Raw genomic sequence first — 16,497 nt, forward strand, 5'->3', positions numbered from 1 at the left:
AACAAGAGTGGGTTGCTCTAGTGGTAAGCACTCTCCACTTCCAACAAAGAGGTGGTGAGTTTGAGTCACCCCAAGAGCAAGGTGGGGAGTTCTTAAAGGGAAGGAACCGAGGGTCTATCGGAAACAGCCTCTACCCCAGGATATGGGTAAGATCTGCGTACACACTACCCTTTCCAAACCCACTAGTGAGATTATACTGGGTTGTTGTTGTTGTACTTCTAGTCTCAGGTGTTTGCTCCTTTGCATCTAGTTTTTGTCACGATCCTCTGTGGATCAATCAGTAACACTAGTTAGTACCTTAGAAGTAGCTAGTATGTATAATACATCAGCGGATGCACTGAACTCCACGCCCCCTGTAACTTTGTCTTACTCAGTAATATAAATTAGTAATCTTTATGACCAAATTTGTAAATCTGATATCAAGAAGAAAACTATTGTTCAAAATGGGAATTCTGACGAACTAGTAATTAAATTAATACACTCGAATTAATACTATTCGTTGAGAAATAAATTGAATTTAAACAAATGGATGATAGAAAGTAATTACTAAATGTAAATCATAAATCGCATATTGCATATTTGAGTCGCACATAGAATATATATGCTATGACGTCGTCTACTCACCCTACAAGTCTTCATTTTTGGACATGGTGGAGCTCCTTATATTTCCATGAAGTCGTTGCTTTCGTTGGTCACTTCAAATAGTTTTCTGTAATTGAATTGTGGTAACTTTTATCGAAATTGTGGATTTAATCTATCCATTTTTTTCCCTCGATAAGTTGATTAGCTGAGAACTTGATATATATGGCAAATTAAGACGTCCTTGGACTTTCGTCATGCCAAGAACATCCACTACTAGAAAATGTTAATTTTTCGACCATCATTTTCGTCGGAAATCGATCGGAAATCACTTATTTCCGACGGATTTCCTGTAAAATATAAGTTTCAATGATGAAAAATAACATATTACTATTGGTGTAGGTTCACAAGGATAAAATAAAGGAATCAAGAAGCCCTATCATTCAAGTATGGAAGAAGTAAAAGAGTTAAGGAAAAGATCTATAGCAAGTAAGGAAGGAGAATGATGGAAACTCTTGAAGAGGAAAAGTATCCATGATTAGAGACGAAAAAGGAAGAAGTAGCGGAAATCCAAAAGAAGAATCAATCAATGATTTGATACCAGATTGACGAAGGTTATTATAGGAAGGTCCCAAATTAAAGGAAAACGAGATTGTGAAGCTCTGCAATGGAGATCGTCAAATCCCGGAATCAAGGAATCCAACGTTGATTACTCAAGTAATGAAAAGATCTACCTAGCGGAAGAAAAGTCTATCAAGGCCATAAGTCAAGGAAGATCAACAGAAACTTCACCTTATTCTTGGAAAGAATCAGTTTATGATTCCTTTCAAGGATCAGCTCCCTTGGGTTGGTAATCTCTCAAGATTCAAGTCAATCAGGAGTTAAGAAGGCTTCACGAAGTATATATACATATGTACCAGGCTTGAAGCAGATATACTTTGAACGAGCCACTATCACTCTTTTTGTTTTACTCCAAACAAGCATTGTAGTTCTCTTTAGATCTGTTGTGTAATTAGTGAGAGAAGAAAAAGAGATAAACACTGGTGAGACATTGTATCAAGAAGAGAGAAGTGACATAGTGACTAAGCTGTTGATGTAAAGCTACATCAACTATCTTGTAATCGAGAAACATCAAATACTGAAAGAGAGCACCCTTGCAACCCAAGGGGACTGGACGTAGGATTCACATTGAATCTGAACCAGTATAAAATTCTGGTGTCTTTAATTCCTCCACTTTATTTCTGCTTTACTTTTATTATGTTCTTATCTCTAGTCGACTAATTGGTAAACTAATCAACTACTTAGAATACAAAGAAGAAAAATCTACAATTCACCCCCATCCCCCCTCCCCATACTTTCAATTGGTATCATAGCAGGTCTCATACTTTTTTATCTTTTTCTTAACAACTAGTGAGAAAAGATTATGTCAAATCAAGTAACAATTGGAGCACTTTTCAAGAAGGGACATCGCAAATAAGGCCACAATACTTCAATGGACAATACTTCTTCCACTGGAAAGTACGCATGTAAATCTATGCAAAATCCTATGATATCAAAGTATGGCTTGTCATAAAAAAGGAAAACTATCCACTGCCAGTCGTAGCTCAACCTCATGTTGATCCTGAAGATATAGATGAATACACAGACGAGCAAATGGTTGTCGTTCAATTTAGTGTTAAGGCTCGAAATTTGCTCTATAATGCTATAAGTGGAGAAGAGTATGAGAAAATTTCAAGTTGTGATACTACCAAAGAAATGTGGGAAAAACTCGAAGTTACTTATGAAGGAACCAGCAAAGTGAAAGAAACTCGGATAAACATGTTGATTCATGATTATGAACTCTTCCAGATGAAAGAAGGAGAATCCATTGAGGAAATATTTGCAAGATTTAGCAAATTCATTGGCGATCTGAAAGCCTTTGGTAAGCCCTACTCAAGTGGTGATCAAGTTCGAAATATCCTGAGGAGTTTGCCTACCACATGGCAGATAAAAGTAATTGCACTCGAGTCCTAAGATCTAAATAAAATTTCATATGATAAACTACGAGGAGATCTTATAACATTTGAGAAAACCCATCTCAAGAAAACGAATTAGGAAGAAAAGAAGAAAACGATTGCTTTCAAAACTACAACTGAAGGACATGAAGATGATATTAATGACGATTCATAAGCTCTTGAAGAATAAATTGTAATGGTATCAAACATGAATGAATTGATGAGAAGATATAGAAATACAAAAAAGGGAAGGATGTCATCCAAACGAACTAGGCAATATAATGAACAAGACAAAAATGATGGAAAATGCTTTGAATGCGGAAGGTATGGCCATGTTCAAGCTGAATGCCCTGAACTTAAAAGAAAAGTCTCTAGATGATTCAACAAAAACAAATCTTTCGGAAGCTGGAGTGATGAAGACATCTCAGAACATGAGAAAATAGCAAACATGTGCTTCATGACTATTTTAGAAAATGATATGAACAAATATTTTGGCTGCTGGACTGATAAAGACACATCAGATGATAAAAGCAACGAAGATACTGAAAACTATTTCATGGCACGAGGTGAAACAAGCGAGGTAAGATCATATGACTGTGATAGATGTAATAAATTATAGGATACTCTTGATCTCACCCTAAAAGAGTCTCAAAAGATGTTGAATGAATTGAAAAGACTAAAGAATTACTGGGAACTCAAACTTGAAGTATGTGAAATTGAAAGAGATGTACCTCAAGATGAGGTTCAGGAATTGCAAATACAATTGAATGGCATGCACGAATCCACCAGTCACAACTCTGTCAAGTCTAACCAGGCGACTTACAAGTCAATTGGAAAAGGACCGGCTAGAACTAAGTCCACAAATACTAACACAAGTGATAAATCAAAAACTAGACCAATCACTGTGTGGCATTACTATAACAAAGCTGGACATAAATATTCCTTTTGTAGATTTCATAAGTCTAATATTTCAGGATGGATTTGGAAACCCAAAGACAAACCTGATTCTAGTATAACTAACCAGCAAGGACCCAAGCAAGCTTGGGTACTTAAAAGAAGGTGATAATTCTATTTTGCAGGAACACCTCAGAAAGAGTCGCAAAGGAAAATGGTACTTAGACAGTGTGTGTTCCAGTCACATGATAGGTGACAAAAATCTTCAAAGAAGTTATAAAAATAAATGAAAGAAGTGTCAAATTTGGTGATGATTCAAAAGGAAAAATACTTGGCACCGGCACAGTTCCATTCAACAACAATTGTGATATTAGTGAAATATACCTTGTAGATGGACTCAACTATAATCTCTTGAGTACAAGTCAGCTATGTGATTCAGGGTACGAAGTCAAATTCAAGAAAACGGGATGTGCCATTAAAGATGATCCAGGAAAAACAATACTTCCATGGAAAAGGTATGGAAATGTTTACATTCTTGATGGCATTGAAAATTTAGATAGTCACATATGCTTAGCATCTATATATGATGATCCATGATTGTGACATAAGAAACTTGGTCATGCAAGCATGCATCTAATTGAGAAACTATCCAAGCATAATTTAGTTATTGGACTTCCCAAACTCGTTTCATTTTGCGTGATCTCTTGAAACTTGTAAAGTAATAAACTTAAAGAAAAAATATGTGCTCTTTAAAACTCTATGACGAAGAGATATATTTAAAAACATATTTTTTCTATAAATCATGTATGTGCATGTAAAATTTGTAAACAAACCAGAAACTCTTTCAAAAATAAATACAATGTCTGTGACCAAGCCCTTACAGTTGCTTCATATGGACTTATTTTGACCCACTATAACTACTAGCATTGAAGGTAAATGATATGCTTTTGCTATTATTGATGACTATTCACATTTTACATGTGTGATTTTCTTATCTCATAAAGATGACATTTTGATTTTTTTTTTTTAGATTTTCTATAAAAGAGTAGAGAGGGGAAAAAGGTATCTCATCACAACCATCTAAAGTGACCATGGAGGAGAATTCGAAAGAAGAGCCTTTGAATATTTCTCCAATGATCAAGGATATACCCATAATTTTTCAACTCCAAGATCACCTCAACATAATGGAGTAGTTGAGCGGTAAAATCGAACTTTATAAGATATGGCCAGAATAATGATAATGGAACATTCCCTACCAAATCATTTTTGGGCAGAGGCAGTAAGCACAGCCTGTCACATTCTCAACAAATGTCTTATAAGACCCATTCTAAAGAAAACTCCATATGAATTATGGAAAGGCAAATAGCCCAACATAGGCTACTTTCATCTAGGGCTACTTATCGGGGGAATTGGGCGGTTAATTACTCTTAACGGTTTGGCTTAACGGTTATCGGCTTTTAGATGTATTAATCCGCTAGCCACCCGATAAGATATCGGGCGGATTGGTATCAGTTTAGCTCTTATCGGGCGGTTTATCGGCCTAATTCAATTAATATTGCGTGCATTAATTGTTTGCTGACCGCCTAGCATAAAAATTCAGAATAGAAAATTACACATTGAGTCCGGACATACATGTCTGTTAACGCCTACATAAGAATGATGTAGTGTGTTATATGTTGTAGAGTAAAAAAGGATGTGGCACATCACTGTTGTTCTTCTATTAAACATAGACAACATGCATTAGTTTAAAAAAATAAAAGCAAAGGTGAACCATATACAACAGCTTAAACAATCTTATTGTAGGGTGGGAGAATAAGCTAAGCTAAGACAAGCCAAGCCTGGGATCTTCTGATGCATAGTACGTAATGGTTCTGATTATTTAGGAATTAGGCGTTAGAACTTAGAGATAGAGTACTGGAAGAAGTGGAAGGGGTTTTGATATTTAATATATATATATATATATGGATAAAAATAAATTATATATATATATATATTCTTAACGGGTTAAAGGATTATCCGTTAAGAAAATTGAATAATCCGCCCCCAAACCAATAAGTCGTTAATAAAAAAAATGCACTCTGTTCCCCGTCCGTTAAACCGTTAACCCGATACCAATAAGCCATTAAGCTTCGATTTCGGTTCAGTTTTCGGTTTCGGTTCGGTTTTGAACACCCCTACTTTCATCCATTTGGTAGTAAGTGCTTCATCCATAATAACGGTAAGGACAACCTTAGAAAAGTTGATCCAAGGAGTGACGAAGGTATCTTTCTGGGTTATTTTATCAATAATATATCTTTTATAGTTTATAATAAACGTACTTTATCTGTAGAAGAATCAGAGCATGTCATATTTGATGAAAATAACATTACGGTTGAGAAAGGAATTATTGTAGGTGATGAAGATATCAACCAAGAAACATCACAGACAAGCAAGTCACAAAAGTCGACTTATAGCACAGACGTAATCACAGAGTCAACTAATGAACCTGCCAACAATCAACCTGAACCACGGAAGGAGTCAACTGCTCCTACAATTGGAACACATCCAAATGAGTGGAGAAGTGAACCAGAATATCCTCAAAAGTTTATCATAGGAGACCCAAGTGAAGGAATGAAAACCAGAGGAGCTCTTATGAAGAAGGCAAATGTAGCACTCATATCTCGAATCGAACCAAAGAAAGTTGAGGAAGCCTTAAAAGACTCCAGCTGGGTACAAGCAATGCAGGAGGAACTCGATCAATTTGATAAGAATCAAGTCTGGGAACTGTTATCTAAGCCTGCAAATGCAGCCATAGTTGGAACCAAATGGGTTTTCAGAAATAAACTGAATGAAGTTGGAAAAGTTGTGTGAAACAAAGCCAGATTAGTAGCTCAAGGCTACTCATAGTAGGAAAGAGTCGACTATGATGAAACCTTCGCTCTGGTAGTTCAATTAGAGTCTATACGGATTCTTCTTGCATATGCATCTTTCAAAAGGGTTTAGACTTTTCCATATGGATGTCAAAAGTGCCTTCTTAAATGGCTTTATTGATAAGGAGGTGTATATAAAACAACCTCCCGGTTTTAAAGACTCGCATTTTCCTTACCATGTGTATAAGTTGACTAAAGCTCTGTATGGACTCAAACAAGCTCCTAAAACCTGGTACGAACGGCTTGGCTCATTTCTACTTGATCATGGTTTTACAAGAGGTAAAGTAGATACTACATTATTTATCAAAAGAACATTAGGAGGTAATCTTATTATCCAAGTATATGTTGATGATATTATTTTTTGAATTGCTAACCCTCTTTTGTGCAAGGAATTTGCTGATCTCATGCAAAGTGAGTTTGAAATGAGCATGATGGGAGAACTCACATTTTTCCTTGGGTTCAAATTCAACAATTTGAGGAAGGAACTTTTGTATGTTAGACCAAATATACAAAGAATTAATTCAAAAGTTCGGCATGAACAATGCTAAAGAAATTGGTACACCAATGAGCCCATCAACAAGTCTTGACAAAGATGAAAAGGGAAATCCAGTGTATGAAACAAAATATCATGGAATGATTGGCTCCTTACTTTACTTAACTACCAGTCGACCAGATATTATGTTCAGTTTGTGTAAATGTGCCAGGTTTCAGTTATCTCCTAAGGAATCACATCTCACAATAGTAAAGAGAATAATTTGTTATCTCATCGAAACTGTTTCATATGGACTGTAGTACACAATTTTAAACTTAAAGGTTTTCCATATGCTTATCTTGCAAGTGATAAGGAAGACAGGAAAAGCACGAGTGGAACATGTCAATTATTGGGAAAGGCATTAATATCCTGCAACACTAAGAAGCAAGGCTCAATTGCATTATCCACAACTGAGGCAGAGTATATTGCCATCGGATAGTGTTGTGCACAGTTACTATGGATGTCTCATCAACTGGGTGACTATGAATTATCTTTTAAACCTATTCAAATATTTTGTGATAATTCTAGTGATATATGTCTCTCAAAGAATCATGTGCATCATTCTAGGGCTAAGCATATAAATATTAAGCATCATTTCATCAGAGATCGTGTCATTAAGGGAGATATAGAGTTATCATTTGTTGGCACCGCTGATTAACTAGAATACATTTTTTACTAAGCATTTACTTGAAGATATATTCTGCTCTTTAAGAGAACTACTTGATACTATTTCGCTTGATAAGAAAAATTAGGACTTATGTGTTATTGTAATTCCTGTGTGACTAGTGTTTCTTTTCTTCTGTAAGTATGCATTAATTGAGCGCCTCCGATTTCCCTCTCTTTCCCATCAGTCGCAACTTTCAAGAAAGGAAAACCAATCATTATGTCCTTTTACTAGCACCTATTCCTTTCTTGTACTCAACCGTTAAACCTTTCTTTTTAACCCTCTAAATCATCTTTCCTCTTCTTCATTGTTCTTATCGCTCAGAAACCCTTTTTCCAAAAATCCTTCAATGGCAAAATACTCCGAGAATCCCTCTGCCTCCACAAGAAAAATAACTCGTTCCAACTTCTCAATCTCCAGAACAAGTAGACCTAGGGTCCAACCACTCTGAAGGGTTTGCCTCTTCACAGGTAGAACCATCTGACCACACTCACTCAATAAGAGAAAAAGCTCTTGGAAAAGGCTCATGGTAGACCCCCCTAAATCTTTTACCCCCAAGAAATCCAAGGTAGACCTCTCGAGTTCTCTAGAGTGAGACCTCAATTTCTCGGATACTCCAAATAAAACATGTTAAACGGGTCGGGCCATCCCACTGCCAACCAGGTTCAGCCTAGGTCAACCCGGTCCGCTAGGGGAGTGGGATGGGTTGGGGAGGGTTAGGGGTGTAGCCAGAAGGGGGAGCCTTTTTTGGTAACCGGTTTCCCGAAACCCAATTATCCCGGTTACCCACTACCGGGTTTTTACCGAGCTACAACCCGGTTACCGTTATACAAATTTATTTATTTATTTTCACCGCGGCAACGGTCATTTTTTGCATTTTTGGCCATTTCGGCCTACCCCCTTAAAAAATAGCCTCTCACCCTTGATAATTGATAAATTATAATTTTAACATTTTAAAAACTATAAATAGCCCTCCATCTTCTTCATTTTTTCTCATAATTTTCTCTCTTACTACTCTAATTTTCTCTTGATAATATTGCTTATTGCTCTCAAGTTTTCAATTACTTATTATTTTAAGTTTTATCAAATATTTACTTTACCCACTACAAAATTATAATTATCAAATATCAAGTATTCAAGTGAAGTGTGATATCAAATTTAGCGTGGCATCCGGACTCCCGGTACACTCGTTCCATCTCTTTCTCTTCTTTGGTGTTTAGTTTTATTTTATTATTTAGAATTGTTAGTTTAGTTTTTTAATTTAATTTACATACTGGATATATTTAGAGCAGCCAAAAAATGTGTACTAGTAGGAGTAGTAGTAGTAAGAGTAAAAATCCTAAAAGATCAAGAGATGGCACTGGTTCTTCTAGTAGCTTTATACATATTTCTGAAAGTTCACCTGAAAATTTAAATATAGATTATGAGCAACTTCAAGAAGATTATGGTATCGATGATAATTTAGATGATATTCAATCACTTGATAATCTTGAAACACCACTACATACACTTGGTACTGCTAGTCAAAATACTAGGGGTGGCGATCATGGTAATACAGATAGGCCTTCCCTCCCTATTAAGAAGAATCGAAGATTAAGAAGTAAGTGTTGGAATATTTTTGAAAGACTAGTAGAAGATAAAATTATGTAGATGTCAAATTTATAAGGAAATTTATAAACATGCGACCGGAGGTAAGCAAGGAAGAACAAGTCAACTTCGTAGGCACATGATAGATAAATACCATATTGCATGGGGTGTTGATGAGGAAGCTGGCCAACAAAAACTTAATCGGGGTACTGGCGATTTAATGGGTAAATACGATATAGTGAAAGATCGGGAAGAATTAGCTAAAATGATTGTTTTAGGTTGTTTACCTTTTAGTTTTGCTGTTTCACCATATCTTGTTACTTATATTCAAAGAATTTATAATCTTTTGTTTAAAGGTATTCCTATAAGTACTTGCAGAACTGATATCTTTAGCCTTTTTGGACAATATCATATATATATCCGTTATTTGTTCGCTAATCTTTCTTGTAGAGTTTCTCTTACTTCTGATATTGATCGTGTTGTTAATGGTAATGATTATTTGACAGCTATATGTCATTGGATAGATGATAATTTTTGTATGCAAAAACGTACTATTGCTTTTAAATATGATGAAGATCAAAGTCATACTGGTGCATTTATAAGTAATACTATCCATGAAGTTGCTATGTTTTACAATCATTCAGAAAAAAGTTTTGTGTATGTAATTTGATAATGCTTCTAACAACAATTCTGCTATTACACTATTAAAATTGCATCTACACCCACCACTTCCTGAAATATTTCATGTGAGGTGTGTATGTCATATTTATAATTTAATTGTTAAGAGTGGCCTTGAATTATTTAGAAATGAGATCACTTTAGTTAGAAGAGTTGTTGGTGTAATACAAGGAAATAATAGAAGTGCTAGATTAAATGCATTTAAGGCTAAATGTGTACAATATGGCATAAAACCAAGACTCATGCATGAAGGAATAATTACAAGGTGGAATTATACTTATTTATTCTTAAGATGTTGTTATAAATATAAAATGGCTATAACTGAAGTTGCTAATTCTCATTGTACTGATCCTAACCATTTGTTAACATCTAGAACTTGGGATGTCATTGAAGATGTTGTAAAAAAATTACAATTTTTTATGTAGCTACACTTGAGTTTTCTCGAGCTTATTATCTTACTATTGCAAATGGTTTAGTACATATAGCTGAAATTTCTCTTTTACTCCATTATTTTAAGAAGAAAGAAGGATATAGTTCTGTTGTTGAATCTATGCTAGATAAATTTAAGAAATATTTATATCATATTCCCCCTATTTACCTAATTTGTGCTATTTTAAACCCTTCTATCAAAGTGGTAACTTGTCGCCAATTAACCACTGTTTTATATGTTTATATGGATATTGGACCATGAAACCCTTGATGTTGAAACTTGTATTTATAATCTACACAAACATTTACAAACTTTATATAATTATTATGCTAACATTGTTGATGCTTCTGCTGTTGTAGATGCAAATATTCCTTCAAGTTCAATTTCTACATCTACATCTAGTACTTTGGAGGATAACGATGGTGTTGAAGATTATTTAATTTGGTCTACACTAGAAGAGTATCAACAAACCAGTAGCAAGAATATTGATAAATTCCAATTCTACTTGCAAAAGTCACCACAACCCCTCACAAAGGAATTTCTACCGCTGGATTGGTGGAGGAGCAACTCAAATCAATTTCCTATTCTTTCGGCCATGGCTCGAGACGTGCTAAATGTGTCGATTTTAACAGTTGTATCAGAGAGTGCATTTAGCCCAGCAAGGCAGCAGCCCCGTCATTCATTGGGTACCAATACTTTGGAAGTTCTAGTGTGCTTCAGAGATTGGATAAGACCAGAACGGCGAAATCAAGGGCGTAAAGAGGTAGATGAAACAGAGGATCAAGAAATTAGAGATATAATGGTTTATGGTTTCGATTCAAGCAATGCCGGAAACCAAGAACCTCATATTGACATGGATGAACTTATAAAAATGATGCAAAGCATGTGATGTACTCTTTCTTATTTTTTATAATTGTTGTAAACTTTTAATTTGCAAGTTCAAAAATAAAAAAATCAAAATAGAACTTGCAAATTAATTTAAAGTATTATTTATTATTCAATATGAAATGAAAGCCTTCGGAATTTGATCCTTACATATTGGTCTTGTTAAATAATTTTTTGTAGCCACTTACTTTTAATTTTAAAATTCAAAATTCAAATTTAAAACTTTAAAGTTTAAAAGTTCAATTTTATGCCCTAAAATACTTATTTCCTTAATTAAAAGTTTACAAATACTTGAGTATCAATTACACTGAATAAGAAAAATAGAATACACTAAAAAAAAACCGGACGGGCCCGATTTAACCTGGAAATTCCCAATCTGCTAGTATCCCGGTAAGCCAACCCACTACCCAACCCTCCCCACTAGCCGGACGAGCTATTTTTTTCGTGTCCAGCCCGTTCGGTAAACATGTATACTCCAAATTCCAAATAGAGACATCTTCGTTGCTATCAAAGAAATCCCATTGCCCACGGCAGAGTAATCCACCTTGACGACATGGAGGCCCTAAATTGTAAGGTAAATGATCTATTTATTTTTTAAGGATGGTCAAATTTCCTCTCTTTACTCCCTCCCAAAGTCTATGAACCTCTAGGGAGGATACTCTATGCCAATCTTCGTTCTAGCAAACCTGATAAGTTAGAATCCCTAGTTTTAGGGAAATGCATTGTCCTTGATTGTGCCATGTTTGACTCAATTTTTTAGTGTAAGTGCTATGGTTTTACCATGCTTTTCAAAAATACATGGGCTGAAGATTTTGAAATTTCTTTTGATCAAGAAAAGAGTTGTATAGCTGAGTGTCCTTCTGATTTCCTCTCTAACCAGTTAGGTCCCAGTGATGTTAGTTTCGAAATCCGAGTTCTAGCCTACATTGTTGCAACTACTCTTCTTTCTAGCACTGGCTCATTTTCCACCTTCTCTTAACGAGACACATTTCTTGTCTATTGTCTAGTGACCAAGCTTAAGGTAAAATTGTCCTCATGGGTCATAAATTTTATGGTTCAAAGTGTTGATGACCCCACCAATCTACTTTCTAGTTTGGTTATCACCCATCTCTTGGAAGCCCACAACATCTCTATCTCAGAATACCCTTTTGTCTCTGTTTCCAAATCTTACAACTCTAGAGCCTTTGACGGTATGGGGTATTTGTTTGTTAAGGGTTTTTGGGTGAAGAAACAGGAGGGATAAGTCAAGAATATTTAGCCTGATTCAAAGGTCAAAGCCTCTGGTTCCCATCATAGTGTAAGTGATCCTCATCGTGTAGAAAATTTAACTACTATTGATAACAAAATGACCATAATCAAGGACCTTCTTGATGCAACTCAATCAATTGTTGGGGACATTCATGCCATCTCCCAAGAGACAGGGTCCGATGTTTCGAAGAGAAGGGTCAAAATTCTCAAGCTAGTAGAAAACGCAGCCAAAGCTTTCAAGGAAGTACATGACATGATTGATGGGGTGATAGTTTCAGCAAATGCCAACTTTGATCGTCTGAATGAGGCGATTTGCAACACTCTCACTTATCTCTTGCGTCGTTAGTTATGGATGTTTTAGATTAGTTTTGGTTGTTTTGAGCTGGATAACTAGTCATTAGATGTTTTCTTTATTTTTGCTAAACTCCGTATACTTATAATTACATATATTTGCCTAAATTGCTTGTATCTGTTTATTTTACTCTGTACGTATGGATATTCCCTATTTGTTGATGCCAAAAGGGGGAGTAAAGGTTAGTTGTATAGTGTAGGTCAAATAGCAACACCTGTTGAGAGGGAGTCGATTGTAGCATATAAGGTTACAAGCACAACACAAATATCGACACCTTTTGAGGGGGGGTCGACTATCACATCATGGAAGTCAACTTAGAAGTCGACTACATCAAAGCAAGCACCAACAGTAACATGGAAGTAAATTGCTTTTATATATTATTTTATCATCATCAAAAAGGGAGGGGGGCTTGTTAAATATAATTAGTTTCATTGATGAAAAATAACATACTACTATTGGTGAAGGTTCACAAGGTATAAAACAAAGGAATCAATAAGCCTTATCATTCAAGTATGGAAGAAGTAAAAGAGTTAAGAAAAAGATCTGTCAATGAGAGCAAATAAGGAAGGAGAATGATGGAAAATCCAGAAGAGTAAAAGTATCCATGGTTAGAGATGAAAAAGGAAGAAGTAGTGGAAATCCGAAAGAAGAATCAATCAATTATTTGATAGCAGATTGATGGAGGTTATTATAGGAGTGTCCCAAATTAAAAGAAAACGAGATTGCGAACCTCTGCACTGGAGATCGTCAAAGCCCGGAATTAAGAGATCCAATGTTGATTACTCAAGTAACGGAAAGATCTGCCTAGCAGAAGAGAAGTCTATCAAGGCCACAAGTCAAGGAAGATCAACGGAAACTTCACCTTATTCCTAGAAAGAATCAGTTTATGATTCCTTTCAAGGATAAATTCCCTTGGATTGGTAATCTCTCAAGATCCAAGTCAATCAAGAGTGAAGAAGGCCCCACGAAGTATATATACATATGTACCAGGCTTGGAGCATATATACTTTGAACGAACCATTATCACTCTTTTTGTCCTATTCCAAACAACCATTGTAGTTCTCTTTAGATCTGCTGTATAATTAGTGAGAGAAGAAAAGGAGATAAATATTGGTGAGTCATTGTATCAAGAAGAAAGAAGTGACATAATGACTAAGTTGTTGGTGTAAAGCTACATCAACTATATTGTAATTGAGAAACTTCAAATAATGAAAGAGAGCACCCTTGCACCCCAAGGGAACTAGACGTAGGATTCACATTGAATCCGAACCAGTATAAATATCCTGGTGTCTTTAATTCCTGCACTTTATTTCTGCTTTACTTTTATTTTGCTCTTATCTCTAGTCAACTAATTGGTAAATTAGTCAACTACTTAGAATACAAAGAAGAAAAATCGTGAATTCACCCCTCTTGTACTTTCATTTCCGACAAAAATGAAGTGGTTAGAATATAGATGACCGCAAAAAAAATTCGACCAAAACGGTCGAAAATTTGGGACCAAAACAGTCCCAAAGAGGAAAAAACTAGGAGACTGGCTAAATTTGACTTTTGCAACCGAAGCGGTCGGTAATTTTGCGACCGAATCTGTTGCACATTTAAAATAAATTATTAATAATTTCTTGACAGTTCTGACCGTTTTTATCGGTAATTTTAATATTTAATGGAAATTAAATTCATAATTTCAGACCAAATCGGTCGGAAAAATTAAAATTAAATTTAAAAATAATTAATTTTTCCGACCACTTCAATCATAAATCTGGGAATTCCCAGTTAAGTTTTTATTCCAAAGTAGTGAGAAATCAGTCGGAAAATCTGGATTTTTAAAACAAAATTCTGCTGCATTTTAAGCTACACCACCTGCAATTCAAAACCAATCATTCAACCAACCTAATCATTCAAATATTAAACCAATCATTCAACCAACCAACAAAACATCAAATATTAAACTACTAAACTATACAACGTACACTTTCAAACAAATGTAAACACATCTATTAAAATACATTAAAGTATAAAAACTTCAACCAAATGATATTCAAGTCTAAAACACATAATCCAAGTGTAAAACCAACCAAGACAAAACCAATAAAGTCTAAACTCATATTACATTCAAACTTAGTACTACCGATCATCATCGGTTTCAATCTCCTCATTGTTAGATTCTTCCATTGAACTCTATTTTCCATGGTTTGCCATAAATGTTTGTATCATATTTATTGTTTCTTGAGCATTATTCCATTGTTGAGACAATTCATCTATTTGCGTTCGCATTTTCTCAATTTCTTCGGGTGAAGCAGAAACACCACTAAATAATGCGGTTGGACAGTTGGACGACGGTTGCGCTCCAAGTCCGTAGACTCTATCTTTATTTATTTGTATGAGAAATAAAAAAAAAAAAATTAAATGAGCAAGAGAATAAACATACAAATTATGCAAAATAGTATTAAAACGGAGTCATATATAAAAAATAACTAAATATTTTATACTTTTATTTATTTCACCGGTTGGCTGTGTCCATATCGAAGTCATATCTTCGGGCGTCGGTTGATCGGACTGAGTTTGTTGCCACTCCTCCATTCTTCTGTGATACCCTTCCTGAAATGTTGTCGACAAACATTATATAAACATATTAATCTTACCCAAGAATAAAAGGTAGTATTTTTAGAATCTTACATATGTCTCTGATGCACGCGGTTCGACCCATGCTTCTCTTGTACCATTCTCCTCCTACTCCTCCTGCTTTTGTTTCTTCTTCTTCTTCTTCTTCTTCTTCTTCTTTTTCTTCTTCTTCTTATGTGTCTCCTCAAAGACAGTAGCATGAGACACATCCCCCCATATGCCCTTTCCTTTCAAAATCCAAAATATAAGTTTATTACTTGAATCTCATATAAGTAAAGCTAAGTAAACTTTTATAAATAACTTACCAATCTCAATCAATGGGACACAAAACTGATTGAATCTCAGATGTGCAACGAGCCACCCTTACTAGAGGCTATAATTACCTTCGCCTTTTTCACTCCTCTGCTTCCATTCTTTGGTATTCCACTTCGCCAAAAGTTGATTCCAGATATCTTAACGCAACCACAAAGGCATGTTCCCACATTTTCAAGCAACAAAGTGAGTATCTTTAATCATTTTCCAAGGTCTCTTCTCGAAATTTTCAATCACCAGATTTTCATGCTTAGGCTGCCATACACACTTAGGCTGCCATTAAAATAAATGTTAGACGAACACAATAAATATTATATAAATTATATTTATTCGTATCCTAAATTAAAACCACATATTTAATCTGATTTGGTATGGAATCTCTCTCTCAGAATTCCACGGCTCATGGAAGAATGGCTTCATAGCTTCCACAATCATATATGTGGCCCGAAAGAATGACAAAAACCTGCATTATATGTAAAATAAACATTCATTAAATATATAAATTCATCCCGCAACCCCGTACGATTAAGATTATTCCTATTATACAACCATCTATGATGCCCGAATTCCATCTACACAAACAAAAAAACTTGGAAATTTATAAGATATATAAAATTATTTAAAGTAATTAATAGGTTACGCAAATTCGAAGGTTCCCTTTTTAAATTTACTTATTATTTTCCACTTTAAGTAATATATTATATCTAAATTACAATTCTCTAACACAAAGAGAAAATTAGAATTGAGATATTTAAAATAATTTAGTTTATTTAAACTAATTAAATAAGTTATCTTCTTTCAAAGGTTCCTTTTT

The 16,497-nt window shown here is 34.9% G+C and overlaps 1 protein-coding gene and 1 long non-coding RNA gene across 2 annotated transcripts; one reads left to right on the forward strand and one right to left on the reverse strand.

Annotated features, from left to right (window-relative positions):
* Nucleotides 1-2,232: 2,232 nt before the first annotated feature.
* On the forward strand, nt 2,233-4,064 carry LOC138908843 (uncharacterized). Its single transcript, XM_070199484.1, has 3 exons — nt 2,233-2,571; nt 3,193-3,618; nt 3,720-4,064. The coding sequence occupies exons 1-3, from the start codon at nt 2,233-2,235 to the stop codon at nt 4,062-4,064; spliced, it is 1,110 nt and encodes a 369-aa protein (XP_070055585.1).
* Nucleotides 4,065-14,629: 10,565 nt separating this feature from the next.
* Nucleotides 14,630-15,548, reverse strand: LOC117274369 (uncharacterized). Its single transcript, XR_004504478.2, has 3 exons — nt 15,426-15,548; nt 15,239-15,347; nt 14,630-15,115 (listed from the first exon to the last, which is right to left on the reverse strand). It is a non-coding gene; the product is annotated as an uncharacterized lncRNA (long non-coding RNA).
* Nucleotides 15,549-16,497: the final 949 nt, after the last annotated feature.

The sequence above is a fragment of the Nicotiana tomentosiformis genome, chromosome 1 (assembly GCF_000390325.3).
Source record: "Nicotiana tomentosiformis chromosome 1, ASM39032v3, whole genome shotgun sequence".
Taxonomy (NCBI): Eukaryota; Viridiplantae; Streptophyta; class Magnoliopsida; order Solanales; family Solanaceae; genus Nicotiana; species Nicotiana tomentosiformis.